Raw genomic sequence first — 15,651 nt, forward strand, 5'->3', positions numbered from 1 at the left:
TGAATTCTGAAATTCCCCTCTGCCACCCAGACAAGCTGAATGTACCAGGAGGCTGCTTGACATCAGGTAAAATATCAGGGAATGAAATCTCCATTTAGATAATGAGCCAGTACTGCCATCCTACTTTGCATTTCTTATTAGAACAAAAGGAAGTCTTCAGGAATGATAACAACTCAAATAATTACATCATTATTTTGGCTAGAAGAAAGTTCAAGAACTCCTAAGATGTGATGATGCTTAAAGAACATGAAACAATTCTACCCACAGTCAAAGAATAAAAAAATTAAAAAAAAAAAAAAAAAAAAAAAAAGAGAAGCCTTACCTTCCCCTCCCAATTAAATCTTTGAGGAATAATTGCTTGAGCTTAGCACTGTATGGCTTCTGTGGCCTATGAATACTTGATAGATACTCTAAGAATTATAATTTTCAAGCTACTGTTTGTTTTCAATTTTAAGTCATTTCAAATAAAAATACTGCATCCATTTCACTTTAATAAACAAACTGAGCATAAAATCATTAAAAGTGTATTTCTGATACAAATTTGTATCACATACTAAAAGATACTATTTTATAGATAATTGTAAAACAAAAAGAATTAGAATATACAAAAAGTTTTTAAAATTCTTTTGCACAGCTGAACTCATAGTGCAGGTTTAAGATAAAAAAAATCTGTCAATGAAGTAGTCATAACAAACGTTGAATATAAAATACATTCTAAAGTATTTTACAGAATGGCTGAATTATCAAGCGTAAGAACTGAGGATAAAGGATGTTAATGACAAGCAGCCACATACAAAACACAAAGCAATAAGTTTAAATCAGACTATTTTGGTTTGTGTAGCCCTTTATTAGCAACTAAAATAGAAGATATCTGTTGTACATCATGGGTAGTAACTGACTATACTGGAGTTTTATTATATTCTAATACAGGATCATTTATAAATGCGTTGTTTTCCTTTTTTTTCTTTTATTAAAAAGCTTCCACCCCTTTTTCCGTTTACAACTTGCAAAACTATTCTGAAAGCTGAGTACATGTGCACAGGTCTGCAAAGAGTGCAAATTTAGGATATGGTAAATGCTTTACATGTTGTATTTGTAAGGACTGTCTGCCACCATGCCTTCATAGCCATTATCTTTCAAAAAAAAAAAAAAAAATCAATCACAAAATGTTTCTATACCAGCCTTCCTTCCGTTGTCCTAAACAAGAAAGCATTTTTAAACGAGTTGAAACTAAGGAAGGACTACACCTACTAGAAAAGAAGAGAGTTCTATTAGTTTGAGGTTTCAGTATACCCAAAGACCAGGGACTGTATCTTTGTAAGGGCTAGGCTGGGACCCCGTATACAGAGTGTGTGCAGGTGCCATCCCTGAGCATTCAGCGGTTCAGTGGACCATAAGTGCTCCAGCTGCGTAACTCACTGAGCTGTCTTGCCAGTTTCGACACTGGCTTGACTGAGCATAATTCAAAAATGAAAAGCTCATATTCATTCCATTCTTCTGGAGCTCGTTGATAGCCTGAAGAGAGAAAAGAAGCTGTTTAAAAAAGGTATCACTGAAATTATGACATTTTCTAGATCTCAGTCCTCTCCCCTCACGCGGAGGTCCTTGCACCGTCTCTCATAATAACATAAGCACCTCCGAGTAATTTGTGGACCTAACCTGTTCCCGTGCCGTTTCATTCACTGACACTCCCCCCACTGCACTATGTACATGCATGCAGTTCTATGAAGCAATACTAAGCAACCTTTCAAAATAGATCCTTTAGAAACAATGCTTTCAGTTCCATAGGGAATTTATACAGAAACACAGATGTAACAGAAAAAAAATCCAACACTATTAACACTTTTTAGATCATATTTCTTCCATTAAGGAAAAAGAATGTACCAAGATAATTTACTAATGTGTGACAACTGGCAAAAGTGAATGAACAGAATTTAGCTCAGATTCACTGCAAAACTAAGCGTTATCTGAGCTTAAGAGTTGGATGTTTTTGCAGAGTTGTCATAGTACTGAATTTTGCTACATGCATCCCTGATATTGCTCACACAAACTTTTATAGACTCCAGTTTAAAAGGTTCCTCTAGATGTTCTCCATACAGACTACCTTTCTAGTGAATTAAGTTTTCCCTTTTAAAAAAGTTAACGTTTTCTGTTTCAGATCTGAATTACAGTAAAAATACAGTGAGATTCACTAAAGCAATAGGACAAATCTGCAGCACTCCAGCAGTGCCATAAAGCACCTGTGACCCAGTTTAGACAACTAAGTTAAGGCAGGTTTATGTCTGCACTGCATCACCAAAGCAGAATATGGTAACTAGAAAGTACCAGTTAATCTGAATTCTAATTACCATTAATTTATGAGTTAACGGTGCACTGCACTAATATTTACAGAGGCAATCTCTCATCACATTTGCAAAACTCAAAAACGCTGCCAGACATCACAAGGCACTCACAATAGCTAGCTAATAGCAATGCAGAGAAAATATATACGTTTGTTAAGTACCAATTCAAAAGAGTAAGTACGTACTTCTTCAGGGAGATGGATTTATTTGTTTGTTCGTTTAGGGCCAAGAGAAAGTGAATGATTCTATTTCTATTCTATTGAAATTCAAAAAGAACATGGTACCTCATCTCCCTCAGGGAATTGAAAACCCTCAGCCCTTGTAAGAGCTTACATTTGTCTATATGCAAGACATGGAAATTGGAGACCAAGTTGAGAACACTTGGAAAAATAAATTAATTCAAGACATGCCATTTTAGAACTAAGGAATACTCCAGCAATATTGTATTTAAAACAAATGTAAGCATTTTGCTAAAAGTTACATTTTTCAACAAATCAGAAGTTACTTACGTTTAATAATACGCCAATAGGATGTCTTCCACATATTGTATTATGGTATTTCTTCAAGTAATTGCTAAAAGATACAGGATCTAGCTGCTCTATAATGCTCATACCCTGAAAAAGAATCCATAGCAATGATTACTTCACACATTCATAAGCAGTTGTTTATACATCACCTATTTATGACACACAGCATACTTCAGGAGGAAAAAACCTCTACTTTGTATCAAGGGTATCAAGGGAATCCCAGCATGTGAGCTCTAGCTTGTAGTCGTCTTGTTGCCATCCCTTGCCAAACTAAGAGTGCAGGAGCTCTTCCAAAGCTGTCAACGATCCACAGATCTGTGAAGCTATCTTTGCAGATACCAGTGGAGCTCACGTTAAAAAAGCTCCTCCCACAGACTACCTGATCCCCACCTCCAAGAGTGCCCTACTTCCACAGGATTTTGTACAGCAATAACCAGACAAATTTACTAAAAGGGCAAAGCAGAAAGAAGTTTTGCCTCCATCTCTTCCCCCTGGTAACAGAGCTCAGGGCTGAGCACTTGCCTGGGACTTCTGGATGTCCAAAAACCCTAGACAAATCGTCAATATACACACATGCAATTCAAGCACGTAGCAAGTGTAACATCAGGCATGCAAGGCAGTTGATCTGGGCACAGGCTGACCATCTGCTCAGAGCATAAAAAGCAGATCCAGAACATCTCTAAAGCACTAGAAAGTTGGTGCACAACAGAAACATAAGAGTCAGGAGACGATGCTTCCACTTTACATGAGGCAGTCACATATATACATCCTTTTCTCCACCCACAGCGAGACCCATGATCCCATAGAGTCCTACTATGAAAACCAGAACATGTATGGAAAACAAAACCTTCCACATATACAAGCATCTGCATTCTTAAAAATCCTACAACTCCAGAGGCAGCCTACTCTTGCCCCATCCCACAGAGCAGATCAAATACAATGAAAGTAGTTTAAAGCAAGTCTAAATCAATTATTGTCTGGGTTTTATCATGGCTTTGCTATTTTGCCTGTATTAGACTCCATCCTCCTTGTGTTTTTCCTTCGTCTGAAAATGATTAATTCCCTTCACCAGGTACACGAGCTCCAGACACTCACTAATTCAGAAAGACACATAGGTGTGTTTCTTACATGTAGCTGATGAAACAGGAAGGTTTTCCTTAGAGACTGGAAAAAACCACACACTTTGCATGGGAACAATGGGAGGCCAATATCAGAAAGGGAGAGAATTTCTCCTAAGGTTTCTGCGATTGCCCCAACCCCTTCCCCTGCTTTTGAGAAAGTGTGGGTGATAAAAGGAGAAATCACGGTGCAGGAAGCAGTCAGTCAGTCTGAAGTCTCCACCTCAAGAGTGAAACCTCTTGAATACTCTGCAAGGGTGTTGGCTGATCTGGCAGATACGCTAATTATTCAGACTGGATCACAGCTTACAATGGAGGAGCTGGAGATTCCCAAGAGTCAGGGAGGATTAGAAAACAGCAACCATAACCACCACCTTTGTGTACTTTTAATTAAAAACAGACATAAGATGAATTCATAAAGAGATAAATTTTATGGAAAAATAAAACCAAACTATGCTGACCAATTGCTGGCAAGAGCTCAGTTCTTCCAGGGTCATGGAGAGGGTGTTTGGACCCCTGGCTGGTAATTACAGCTGTTACTCACTCCAGATCTACAGAACCTAAATGAGTGCCAAAAAAATAAAGGTAGCTATTCTCTAACTAGCAGTGATTACATAGATATCATTGCATTTCTAAAGTTTAAGCAACATGTCTTTGAACCATCCATTTACTTGTAAATTGTACATGTCAATACACAGCTAAAGAAAGCAGAACCAAACTTAACTATATACTCAAGTGAAACTAAACACGCATAAGGCACTTATTCAGATACTGCACAGCTCATAAGAATATATTTTATCCATTTGTAAACTCTTTCACGACTTTTTAAAAAATGAAAAAGGCTGCTCAATTGAGAGACTCATTTTATAGCTGTAAGTCACTGAACATACTGGGCAGAGGCATTTGAGCATTTGTCTCAAATGAACAGACGTGGATTTATCAGAATGCCTGGTAAGCTTATTTCAATGCACAGTTCAGCACTGCAAAACATTTAGAGCTATGCAGTTCATCCTAGCATATCCAGAGCTCCATACATCACAGATTGGAGAAAATCCATAGGAAATGGGTATTAACACATACCCTATAAGCATTCAGCTGTACTGAACTTTTCAATCTTTTGGATTTAAAAATCGTTGTGGCAGAGGAGCAAAGACTACCAAGCTTGTTTCTCAGTCTAAAGTGGTGCTGAGGAACAAAGGAAACATTTTCGTCAGGTTGTATTTTATTTTTCTAAAAAGCAGAAGTATGAAGCTAATCATTTTCAATATTCAAAATAACTCAGCTGGGCATGGTGCAGAACAGAGTTAAAATACACGACAAAACCCACATGATAAAAATGCAAACCATCACACAGTTCTGCAGTTTATCACGTGGTTATTATGGCACCATATAGAAATTGCATATCTCAGTTAAGCAGACACTGTAAATGGCATCTACAATATCCTAGCACAGCGCACTTAATACGATTAAAAGCAGTTACATTCTTAAATATCATCCCCTATAGGACCAAGTATCTACAAGCTTAAAAACAAAACAAAAAACCACCAAAACCCCAACCCACAGTCTTATTTTATACTATACTCCAATAATCCTTTGGCCGGTCAAGTTTAAGTTTGCAATCAGTTACTTCAGCTGCTTCTTCACACTTAAGAAAATATAAACTAGGAGCATACTTATGGCAGTAGAAACAAACTTGGTCTTAGCACTAGCCAGTCCAACTATCTTTGCATGTGTGAGTCACTTGGACTAGCAGATAAACAACCAACAAGAAAATTACTGGCTGGGCGCAGCAGAGAGAGCAGGGAGCTGGGCACCCAGGCAGAGTCATGGTCTTGCACTATGCCCAAGCTAAGAAGCCTTCCCAGGCTGGAGCACTGTGGAAGGTGCTGGCACACCGTAGCGGCACCGCAGGAGCCACCAGAATGCAGCAGCTCATTAGAGCCACCTGAGAAGCAACACCTGCTTGCACGGCTCCTGCACAACAACTGCTGGCTGTGCCTGCACAGCTCAGTGCCTGCATTATCCTCCCCCTTCAGCATTCAGGGTAACAGAACCCTCCTATTGACTCAAGTGAGGCGTAAGGTTTCACAAATAGATATAAAATGAGCTATCTGGCAGTGAAGATTGAAGCGAGCAGCCTGCATTTTCTGGCTAGCCATAATCGAAAAATAATTACTCTTCAACGACGTCTTACAGAATACTTCCCCACTTTTATTTAAAAAGATGGTGGGTATCAGGTTATGATACACAAACAAATTAGCGCACATCAGCTGCTCAGTTAGAACTCTTCATTTGAGGATTCTTCCCTAAGGTACGCCTATTAACCATGGGGCTGTTTACTCCTTTCACCGTCACTTCACAAGGTGCACTCTGGTACCCCCAGGGTAGGAGAGTGGTCACATTAAGAGTTACCATGGAGAAACAGATGTCTGCCCAGCAATATTTACTACTCCGTATTTTTTTTTACGCTGGAGTCTAAGGGCTCTAACTTAAAATCACAGCAAATAAAATTTCTCACAGCGGTTACCAGGTTAGTAAATCTTCAATGCCCAAAACATTTAGTGTTGTTTATGCACAAGCCAGGAAAACCATTCACGCATCTGTACTTAAGGTCCAGTTTAAATAAGGAAGAGACCATTTTCCTCCCACAAGGCATTTCTAAGGAAAAGTAATTTCATCTTAACCCAGAATATCTTCCTGCTTACAAAGGCTCAGCTGACTGCTTTGCTACTTAGGTCCAATAAAATTATTGGGTCAGTAATAGCAGAGGTTAAAACCTCTGATGGTTTTAGTACAGTTTTGTCTCTATCTTAATGCTATTTTCTCTGTGGAGAGGCCCAGTGGTTACAATACAAGTTTCTTTAGCATGCCAAATGACATTAAAAAACTCAATATTTATCTAAGGAAACAAGAAGTAGCTGAGTGGGGCATACAAAATTGAATAAACTCCTTCCGAAAGCTGGAGAAACATGACAGGGAGATCTTTGTGGCATTGTGGATGGCGTCCCAAGTGTACCCACAACACTGCTAAAAAGAAATTTCCAAAATTCACCGAAAGCAAGACCTACTCGGCACAGAGTTTGAATACTGAGTCATACGTTCACATATGGCACAATATAAACAGGCAAAAAATAACAACAGTATACTGCTACGCAGCATGTTTAGTTTTCCAGTTAAATTTAGGATTGAAAAAGTATTTTCACAGTTATTTAACAGTAGACATCATTTTCAATGTTACAAAAAATGTCATTTCCTTTCGGCTGAATAACTACCAAAAGCAAGAGCTGGTGCAGCAATGTATTCACTAAAAGTAATTAAATGCCAAAGTCCAGTCTTTCTACAAGCTTTCACCACAGAAATTAACAAGAGGGAACTAATGTTTGCTAATGCACCTTAATCTGCTCTCCTGCAAAAACACTCTGAGCTGCAAATTCTGGGACTCTGTAGAAAAACACTTGTCTTTATAGAGAAACCTCTCAACTGACAACAAGAATTATTAAAAATGGGATAAATAGAATGAAGGCAAATTATTTACTGTTTCCATCCCAGCGATGAATAGTGGAAAAACAGAGAGGTTAATATGGATACACAAAGCAAAAAACTCCAAAGATCTCTTTAGCAAGTAGGATTTATTCCTTCAAGACAAGGAAAAAGATTAACATGCCCCGAATAACAACAGTTCTCTCTTCTGACAGATTTTACAGAAGTTACATAAATGATCCAAACCGTTTTAAAACAAGTTTTAAGGTTACGTATTTCCAGAAGAATTACTTCTGTTCTGTGCCTTAAGTATAGTCTTGAACATTAACACAATTTTTTCATTTAAAACGAAATCCGTGGCTCCTGCGACTGCAAAGAAGATGCATCATAATTGGCATCATGATCTTTATGTATTTAGCATTCCTTTCAGCTGTTTGCCAAACCCAGAATGAAGTGTGGTCTACTGCTTTTCCCCACCACCTACTACAGAGTAAGGGGCGGGGGGAAGACTACTCCCAAGGCAACGGTGACTTTCGTTTTCCTGAGCAGCACAATCCCCTACAGCCTCTCCTCCTCAAAATGGATGTTGCTGAAACCATTAGCATAATCACAATGCTGTTTCGATATGCAGGTATCACAGCTATCAAGCCTGAACTACTCGATTCATAATTCTTATTGCTTCTCAAAAACGCAAGAGGGTATGTGGACAGGAATTACATTACACTACGGCATTTTAGGTAGGCGAACATGCATTTGTTCTCACAAATTATGCTTACTAGATTATACCCGCAATATAATGTGCGCAGTCACTAAAATGGAGAATACTAGCTAAAAACAACAGCTAAGTTCTTATTGTGGTAAACAAAGGAAAACTATACATTCAATAAAATAGCTAATCTATAATATTTTGTTAGAGAAGTTTCTAAAGTGTTCAAAGAAATGTAATGTACAGGAGAAATTTGTTAGTTAGTTCCACCAAATCTGAAAACTTACCATTTTATCTAGGTGCTCAATGGATCTATAAATTTCTCCTTGGGATTCATCATAGTAACTGTAACGGAACCTCTGACCTTGAAACAAAAATCATGTATAAAATAAAAAAGGGAAAAATCGTAGCTAAAACACTCCCTAGTACTTACTAAATAATTGAAACTCTAATATTTGTCAAGTAGTAATCCTCATTTATTTTATACTTTTTAGCTCCACTCTGGAAATTCTAGGGCAATCATCAAAGTAGCAGCCCAGAAGCAAAGCAAAGTATACATGACGGGCAGCTATACTCCTAAAGAAAAACCTACTATGTAGAACTGACACTGCAGTATCATTTATTAATTGCCTGTTACTGCCTTGGAATCCAATTCCATAAATTAAAAAGTAAAGCAACATTTCATTTCGCTATCCCTCTTGACAAAGTCACCCCTGGAGTCAGGCTACTTCTGCTTGCACAACAATACCCACAGTAAATGAAGGTTAAAAGAAAAAGTTCATGATAATTCGATGAACAGTTCTAGATGATTCATTAGCCACAACAGAACCCAGATCGTTGTTACATACCTCCACCTATTCCACAATTCAAAGACAAGTAAAATATGCACTTAATTACGTAAGTTGACCAAAGATGACAATGAAAAAAGGGAAGAAGGTCTGTTGTGTAACATAAAACATATATTGCTGAAGCAGTCCCTTTTCCAGCTATTATCACACTTAAAAGAAAAATAAAGTGTTAAAGCAGGACAGAAGTCAAGGCTTCTGGAGTCTTTATAGCTCTGCCACCAAGATGAACTGTGATAGCTCTGGTGAATTGGCATACATACTCCATCTGCTATCTTACCCAGCAGTAAAATGTACAAAACTTATTTCTGTCAGAGGGATGTTGCCATGTCCAGTGAATTTTTAGCTAATTAGTTTTGCAAGTTGCTTTGATGTGCTTAAAAGAAGAGTAAAAAGAGCAAGACACTTCAAACACTTATTTCATTGCAACAGACAGTAAAGAGATGCATATAAACCCATACACCTTCATCATTTATTTCCTCCACTACACTGAAAACACATTACTACATTAATATTTTTCATCTCTTGTTCCAGATTAAAAAAAAAAGAAAAAGCCTTTTTTAGCTTTACAAAGACATTTAAGCTTCAAAGATACATTTACCAGAAGTCAAGATGTTCAATGTTTAATAAAATACACTATTTGAAAATCACTACAAAACATTCATTATACTGTTATAATGAAGAGATGTGAAACTTACCCCAATGGCAAAAGTCAGAAGAAACCACAAAGAGGTTACTAGGATCAGCTAGGTATTTACTGAAGAGTTTTCCAAATTCCTGCTCTTTTGACTCACTCAGTGCTCCGACCAACACAGGAATAATAGTAAACTCATCCTTATGGCTTATAAGCAAAAGAAAAGAGATTGTAATTCAAGTAACATCTGAAGTGTTTCCAGGACTTCCTAACTGAAATTGCAGAATGTTTTAAGAGGGCACTATTGAATTGAAGATACAGTTAATTTGATAAGGTCATACTAGGAAGTTGTTTTAGAACCTGAAACTACTTTAATTTAAGAAAACAAATAAGCCCCCCCCAAAGAGTATTTATCTTTGCTGCGAAGTGAAAACACTAGGCAAACAAAAAGACACAATGAAACCAGCAATAAAGTAAGAATGAAATTCTCCCTGTATAGATGCTGCACAAATGTTGGGTAATTTTCCAACATATATGAAAATGCTCAAGATAGCACCCAAATGTATACTGATACTCCAGGTAAAATTACAAATACTACGGAAGAAAAGTTAAAAAAAACAGGCAGGGGAAAAAAAAAAACCACCACAAACTGACAAAAATTGTCACCTATAAAGAAAAATTATTCAAAGTACTCATCTGAAATAGCAGGCGTAAACAGAACCCTGATTTCAAAATTAGTATTAAGGCTCCAAACAACCTAAAATCCCACAGAAAACACCTATTAGTATTTGAACTTCTTTCAGAGATGCCTTGCAAAAATGGAGAAGGGAAAAAAAAAATCAGCTACTGAGAAAGATTAATGAAAGCATGTCTAATATTAACTCTATTAAGTTAATATAAACATGTAAACTTGTTTATAAGGGGTGTTCCAATTTCATCATTCAGGCGTTTGCCCCGCTCACAGTTTCTATTACAGCAACTAACCCTAGTCTCTGACCCCCTCCTCCCAAAATTTTTATTGGGGGGTGGGGGAGTGTGGGTATTATACACCATATAGGGTATTATATACCATAAAGGGTATTATTACTTCCTACTGCACTTAACATGTAGTTCAAACATTTAATGCACATAATGCTCATTCTTGTAGAAGAAGTAGTTAGCCCTAGTACCTTTCCATGGCTTTAGCAGTATAAGGCAAATGCATTTCAATACTGTGTTCATCTTCATCTGTCTGTAGGGACATACGCTCAAACATTCCAGTCTTCCACAATTCTCCATAAACTGAAATGAATTAAAGATTAATTTTTACTACTTTTTTTTTTTTAAAAAACACTGTAAAGCAAGCTACAGTGCATCTTTATCAGAACAAGCCCACTATAATGAATTACTTGCCTCCAAGGGCTGATATCATAAACCACTTTTTTTTTTTAAATAAAATCAGGATTAAAACTATGTTCAAGTCATTAAGATACAAACATAATTGATTTGGTTTACAAAATAAGTGTGTTAAATCAGTGACCTTGTTAGTATATTGATAAAAATTTTCAGTTATGATACAAAATTTAAGTAACACAAATAAAACACATTTGAAAATATGCATGCATTTGCCCAGTCACTGAATTCTTACTTTCAAAAAGTATACCATCATATGTTTAAAAAAAAAAAAAATTGCTGATCAGCTGAGCCATTGCTGGATGTGTTACTATTTAATACAATTTATTATTAGCTGAATCATGAAATCTAGAGACAGCGAAAACTGAAGTAATCCACATTTATAAGTTATCTTTTCTACTCTCAAGTGTGCTTGGTGGCATGCAGAGTCATCTCTACATTTCAAAAACTCTCCACTGGATGAAGAATTTGATGTAGGGCTGTACATCCTTCTCCACTCCATAAAGGAGTTCTACAGAAACCGAAACATTTGTTACCTAAGGAAATTTCTGCAGGCGCTATGTAGAAAGCCTGAACTAGTTTGCTTAATCACAGTCATGATGAAATAGCAATACATCTGCACTAATTAGCCCTTCTGAAAAAGGTATTGTATTATTTAGGTATACCTCAAAACAGATGAAAGTCAAAATATCAAATTTATCTTCATCGCACCTTTAAGCTTAGTCTGAAAGGCTGGTATTTCATGGACTAACAGTTTTTAAGTTCTTTAGGTACTCTGCCAGTTAAGAAAAACAAAGTCGCATGCAATAATGTATCCAAATAAAAGCAGCTTTTTGTTCCTCTATTATTCCTCTATTAGAAATAAACTCAAACCAACTAAAGTGCTATCCTTTTTTTTTTTTCAGACAGTATACTTTGCAGAATAATGGAGCAGGTGTGTAGTGGGCTGTTATTCAAATGTAACACTTTTTAATTTTGAGATCCCTTTTAAAGATCACTTGTCAAGAGACACACACTCATAACGGAAAAGATAAGCAAAGACTGAGAATTCTTTACTTGCAGCAGCAGGAGAGACATTAAGGTTACATATAATATAGCAATGCCTGCAACCAGCAGGATCTTTCAGAAGTTACCTTTCATTGCAGGAAAACCAGATTTATACCTATATGCACTTGAAAGCAATGAAGTGCCCAACAAGAGAGTCCTCAGCACTGCAGTACCACAGTTAATACTCAAGCCTCAGCAATCTTCAAGATGTAAGCTTTATCAAGCACTTACTCTTTTGGTCAATTCGGAGATCATACAGAGGTGTTCTATAAATGTCCACACTGGAAAGTGCACATCGGGAAAGGGGCACGTGATGGGAAGGCCCAAGAATGAAAATTTTTCGGCTACAACAATTAACACAAAAGCCCACAATTTAGACAACTGCAATTGTACAGAGACTTGGTTTAGAGTAACAAGTTTAATAAAAACGTACAAAGTGATACTTTCTGGTGGTTACCAATAGTTTTACTATGCTGTGTGTAAGACCACAGATCAAATCCATGGCTTAGCCCTGCTTGGTATCTCAGAAATGATCATGAGATCAGTTCAATAATGCTTCCGATAGCCTTGAACCTCTTAAGCAGGTTATGTATCAGAGGGCACTCATCAGCTAGAAATCTGTCTGAATGGACTCATTTGGAGGCTGAATAGCCCCTTTGAACAGATTTTTGGATTCTCTCCTTGGACCAACACAACCATCAGTTACACACCACCTTCAACTACAGGTATGCGCCCTCAAATGAGGATTATGGATTTATCATCTATTCAGAGCTTTTCACTTATTTACTTGATTAGCCTTACTTCAGATTTCACCAAATTAAAATCTAAGTTATTCTTAAATGCTGTTTTTATCCAGCTGTTGCACCAACAACAGGGACTTGGACCTGCACATTCGTAGCTTTAGCTGATACTGCAAGCTTTCACACGTCATCATGATGTTATTTCAAGTCCTCAGTTCCTGGCTCTTGATTAGATGTTAAGGGTCTCCTGCCACAGGACTTAAAGAAAAGAAGAAAAAAAACCTATAGGAAATGCAGCTTTTCAGGTTCAGGATCATATCATCTTGCTTCTGGCACTGAACTAAAGGGGTGGGAGACATGTAAAGATTTTTTCTTTTTCCCCTTACATGTGGAGTGCTATAGCAAGCTATACTAAAATACTAAAACTTTTTACAGAGCTCATAAAAACAAAATATCTAAACGTGCAATACTTCAGCTGAAAGATGAATGACTGGCCAATTCTAAACATCCCATGTGGTAAAATAGCAAATGATCCAGAAAGTCCAATCAACTCCACGTCACTGAACCTGCGGAATGCAACTTGTTCTAGAAATTTTAGAAAAACTAGTTATCTTCACTTTGTTTACAATAGTCAGAAAGAGTCAAAACCATTGCCTTTGGAGAGCATTACAACATGCTATCTCATAAGCAACCGATAGACATAGCCAGGCTTTATATTAACATTGCAAAATACATACTTTTGAGTAAATACTGGAGATGTTTAAAATTTTTGTCATTTAAAAAACGTTGCAGTCAGCAGAACACATAAGAATTATACTCCTTTAACCTAGAATAACTGGATTCATATTTTCAGAGGCAGGCACAGACTACAGTAGGGTGTTGTTTTTTTTTTTTAATTTTTCTTTTTGTTAAACTGTTGTGCTGTTAGAAACACAAGTCCATTTAAAATTATTACAGCATGAAACTTTCACTAACTTCAAATATTATATATACACACTGGTCACTTTGTCCACAGCAGAAGAGAATCCTGGTAGCATTCAGCCCATAATCCTGCACTGAAAAACCAATGCAGAATCACAATCAAGTTTTTTAACATACTTAAAAACCGAACACAACAAAAAAGAAACAAAGACAACCTGTGACCAGTAAAAAAAAAAAAACACAGCTTGGGCTTTTATAAAAGCAGTGGAACATCAAGCAAATAAAGTAAATTAAATGTTATTACCTGCAAAAAGAACACTTTTAACCCCTTCCTTCTAAAAAGTTAGTTACCAATAATTCTCAGTAATTTTTGAAAATACTGCTTTACATTTTCATTTTCAACAATACTACATTAATTTTTTCTTTTGTAACATCCAAACAATTTGAACATTTATAATGTTAAAACAGAAGGGATGCATAAAAGAGTACAAAATTAAAATTTGAGTATCTCAAAGTGTAAGAATGTAAAAAGAACATTCAGCTTCTCAGAAAACTGCAATGGCATTGCCTTACACTTTGTAAAGAAAAACATTTATACTTACGTAATATTAGGATCCACTTGTTTGTAAGCATGGGCTGCACAAGATCCACAATAGGTATATCCTGCATGGCTGCAAATCAAGGTGTACAAAACGTTAACATGTTTGATATTGTTTAACGTCTTAAATATGTTGATATTGCTATTAAATGTTAATATCTTAAATGTGATTTGTCCCCAATGAGCTAGAAATAGTAAGAGTGATCCAAAAATCAACTCCTGAAACAGCTGGAGAGCACTGTTCCAGTACTGAATGTACGAGGGACGTATTTGTTAACGAACTACTTGAAAGTTAGTAAGTAAGCCTCCAGATCAAAGCACCTTTCGTCACTTGTAAAAGATACTAGTAGGCAGTCTACACAACTGCATATTATCAGAAGCTCATGATAATGCTAAGAGTGCAGCCAGGGGACAAGAGAATAGCAAGCTGCTGGAGAAAGCTCTTCTAATCACACTCCAGTAACTGAATACGATGACAGTAGAGGGGTCTGGCAAAGAGAAACTACACGTTACAGCCCATAAACAGAGAATTAAAATGCTCCATCATTGAAGAAGAATACCCCAGCAACAGAACAAATAGGCACAAGGAAAGGAGTGGAACGGAGCACGGTAGCTTTTACTGCAGAGAACGCGACATATGCTTTATCATTTCCTATCACTCTGGCCTGGAGCCTTTCTCGACCCGTGTTCCTGTGTGTGCTCCAAAACCATTCATAATTATTCTGACGACTTGTTTCAAATCTTAAGACCCATTCCCTTCAAGACTGTTAAAAACAGAAGATTCAGTTTATAGTGTTAAAAGCATTAATTCCAGAAAACGTTCATTCCCCAGGGTCCCAGGCCAAGTGGTGGAGAACAGCTCACGGTCACTCAGCAGCACGTCCACAGCAGAAGGCCATGCGCACATTGCACAGTGCTTGGGCCACATCACCTCTGGAGCTCATCGGTGAGCCTAGCTCAATAGTTATCATTTATTGAGTCAAGTATGTGCAACAGCACAACCACAGCTTCCCAGATGGTCTTTTTGTACAATGACACTGAGAATGACATGTGCTCCAAGTCCTGGGACATATAGGATATTTGAAGATACGAGCTCCCCATTGACAGCACTGGAGGATTTTACATTTATTTATATGTATGTATGCATACATGCATATATACACATCCACAGAATGACACCTGGAGCAAGTCATCCTCAAAATTACCCTGGGGTTTTACTTCAGTGTCACTTACCTCACTCATTCTGAAGAGCTCAGAAAGGTACTAACATACAGGCTAAGGGCATAAACAGGAGACTGGAA

At 37.2% G+C, this 15,651-nt stretch overlaps 1 protein-coding gene across 5 annotated transcripts in view; it reads right to left on the bottom strand.

The window, feature by feature from the left end:
* Positions 1-1,071: 1,071 nt before the first annotated feature.
* MEMO1 (mediator of cell motility 1) overlaps positions 1,072-15,651 on the bottom strand; it is a 28,095-nt gene continuing 13,515 nt past the window's right edge. Inside the window, exons 3-10 of one of the 5 annotated variants that reach the window (XM_075146599.1) lie at positions 14,355-14,423; positions 12,976-13,089; positions 12,323-12,435; positions 10,822-10,933; positions 9,717-9,859; positions 8,461-8,537; positions 2,852-2,956; positions 1,072-1,515 (exon numbers count right to left, since the gene is read on the bottom strand). In XM_075146599.1, the coding sequence (XP_075002700.1) occupies positions 1,384-1,515; positions 2,852-2,956; positions 8,461-8,537; positions 9,717-9,859; positions 10,822-10,933; positions 12,323-12,435; positions 12,976-13,025 (732 nt within the window). In that variant the 5' untranslated portion in view covers positions 13,026-13,089; positions 14,355-14,423 and the 3' untranslated portion in view covers positions 1,072-1,383. Of the gene's footprint in view, positions 1,516-2,851; positions 2,957-4,448; positions 4,548-5,067; positions 5,173-8,460; positions 8,538-9,716; positions 9,860-10,821; positions 10,934-12,322; positions 12,436-12,975; positions 13,090-13,806; positions 13,876-14,354; positions 14,424-15,651 lie in introns of those variants that run through there. The other 4 variants (XM_075146601.1, XM_075146600.1, XR_012673091.1 and 1 more) reach the window with 4 other exon arrangements.

The sequence above is a fragment of the Calonectris borealis genome, chromosome 3, assembly GCF_964195595.1.
Source record: "Calonectris borealis chromosome 3, bCalBor7.hap1.2, whole genome shotgun sequence".
NCBI lineage: Eukaryota > Metazoa > Chordata > Aves > Procellariiformes > Procellariidae > Calonectris > Calonectris borealis.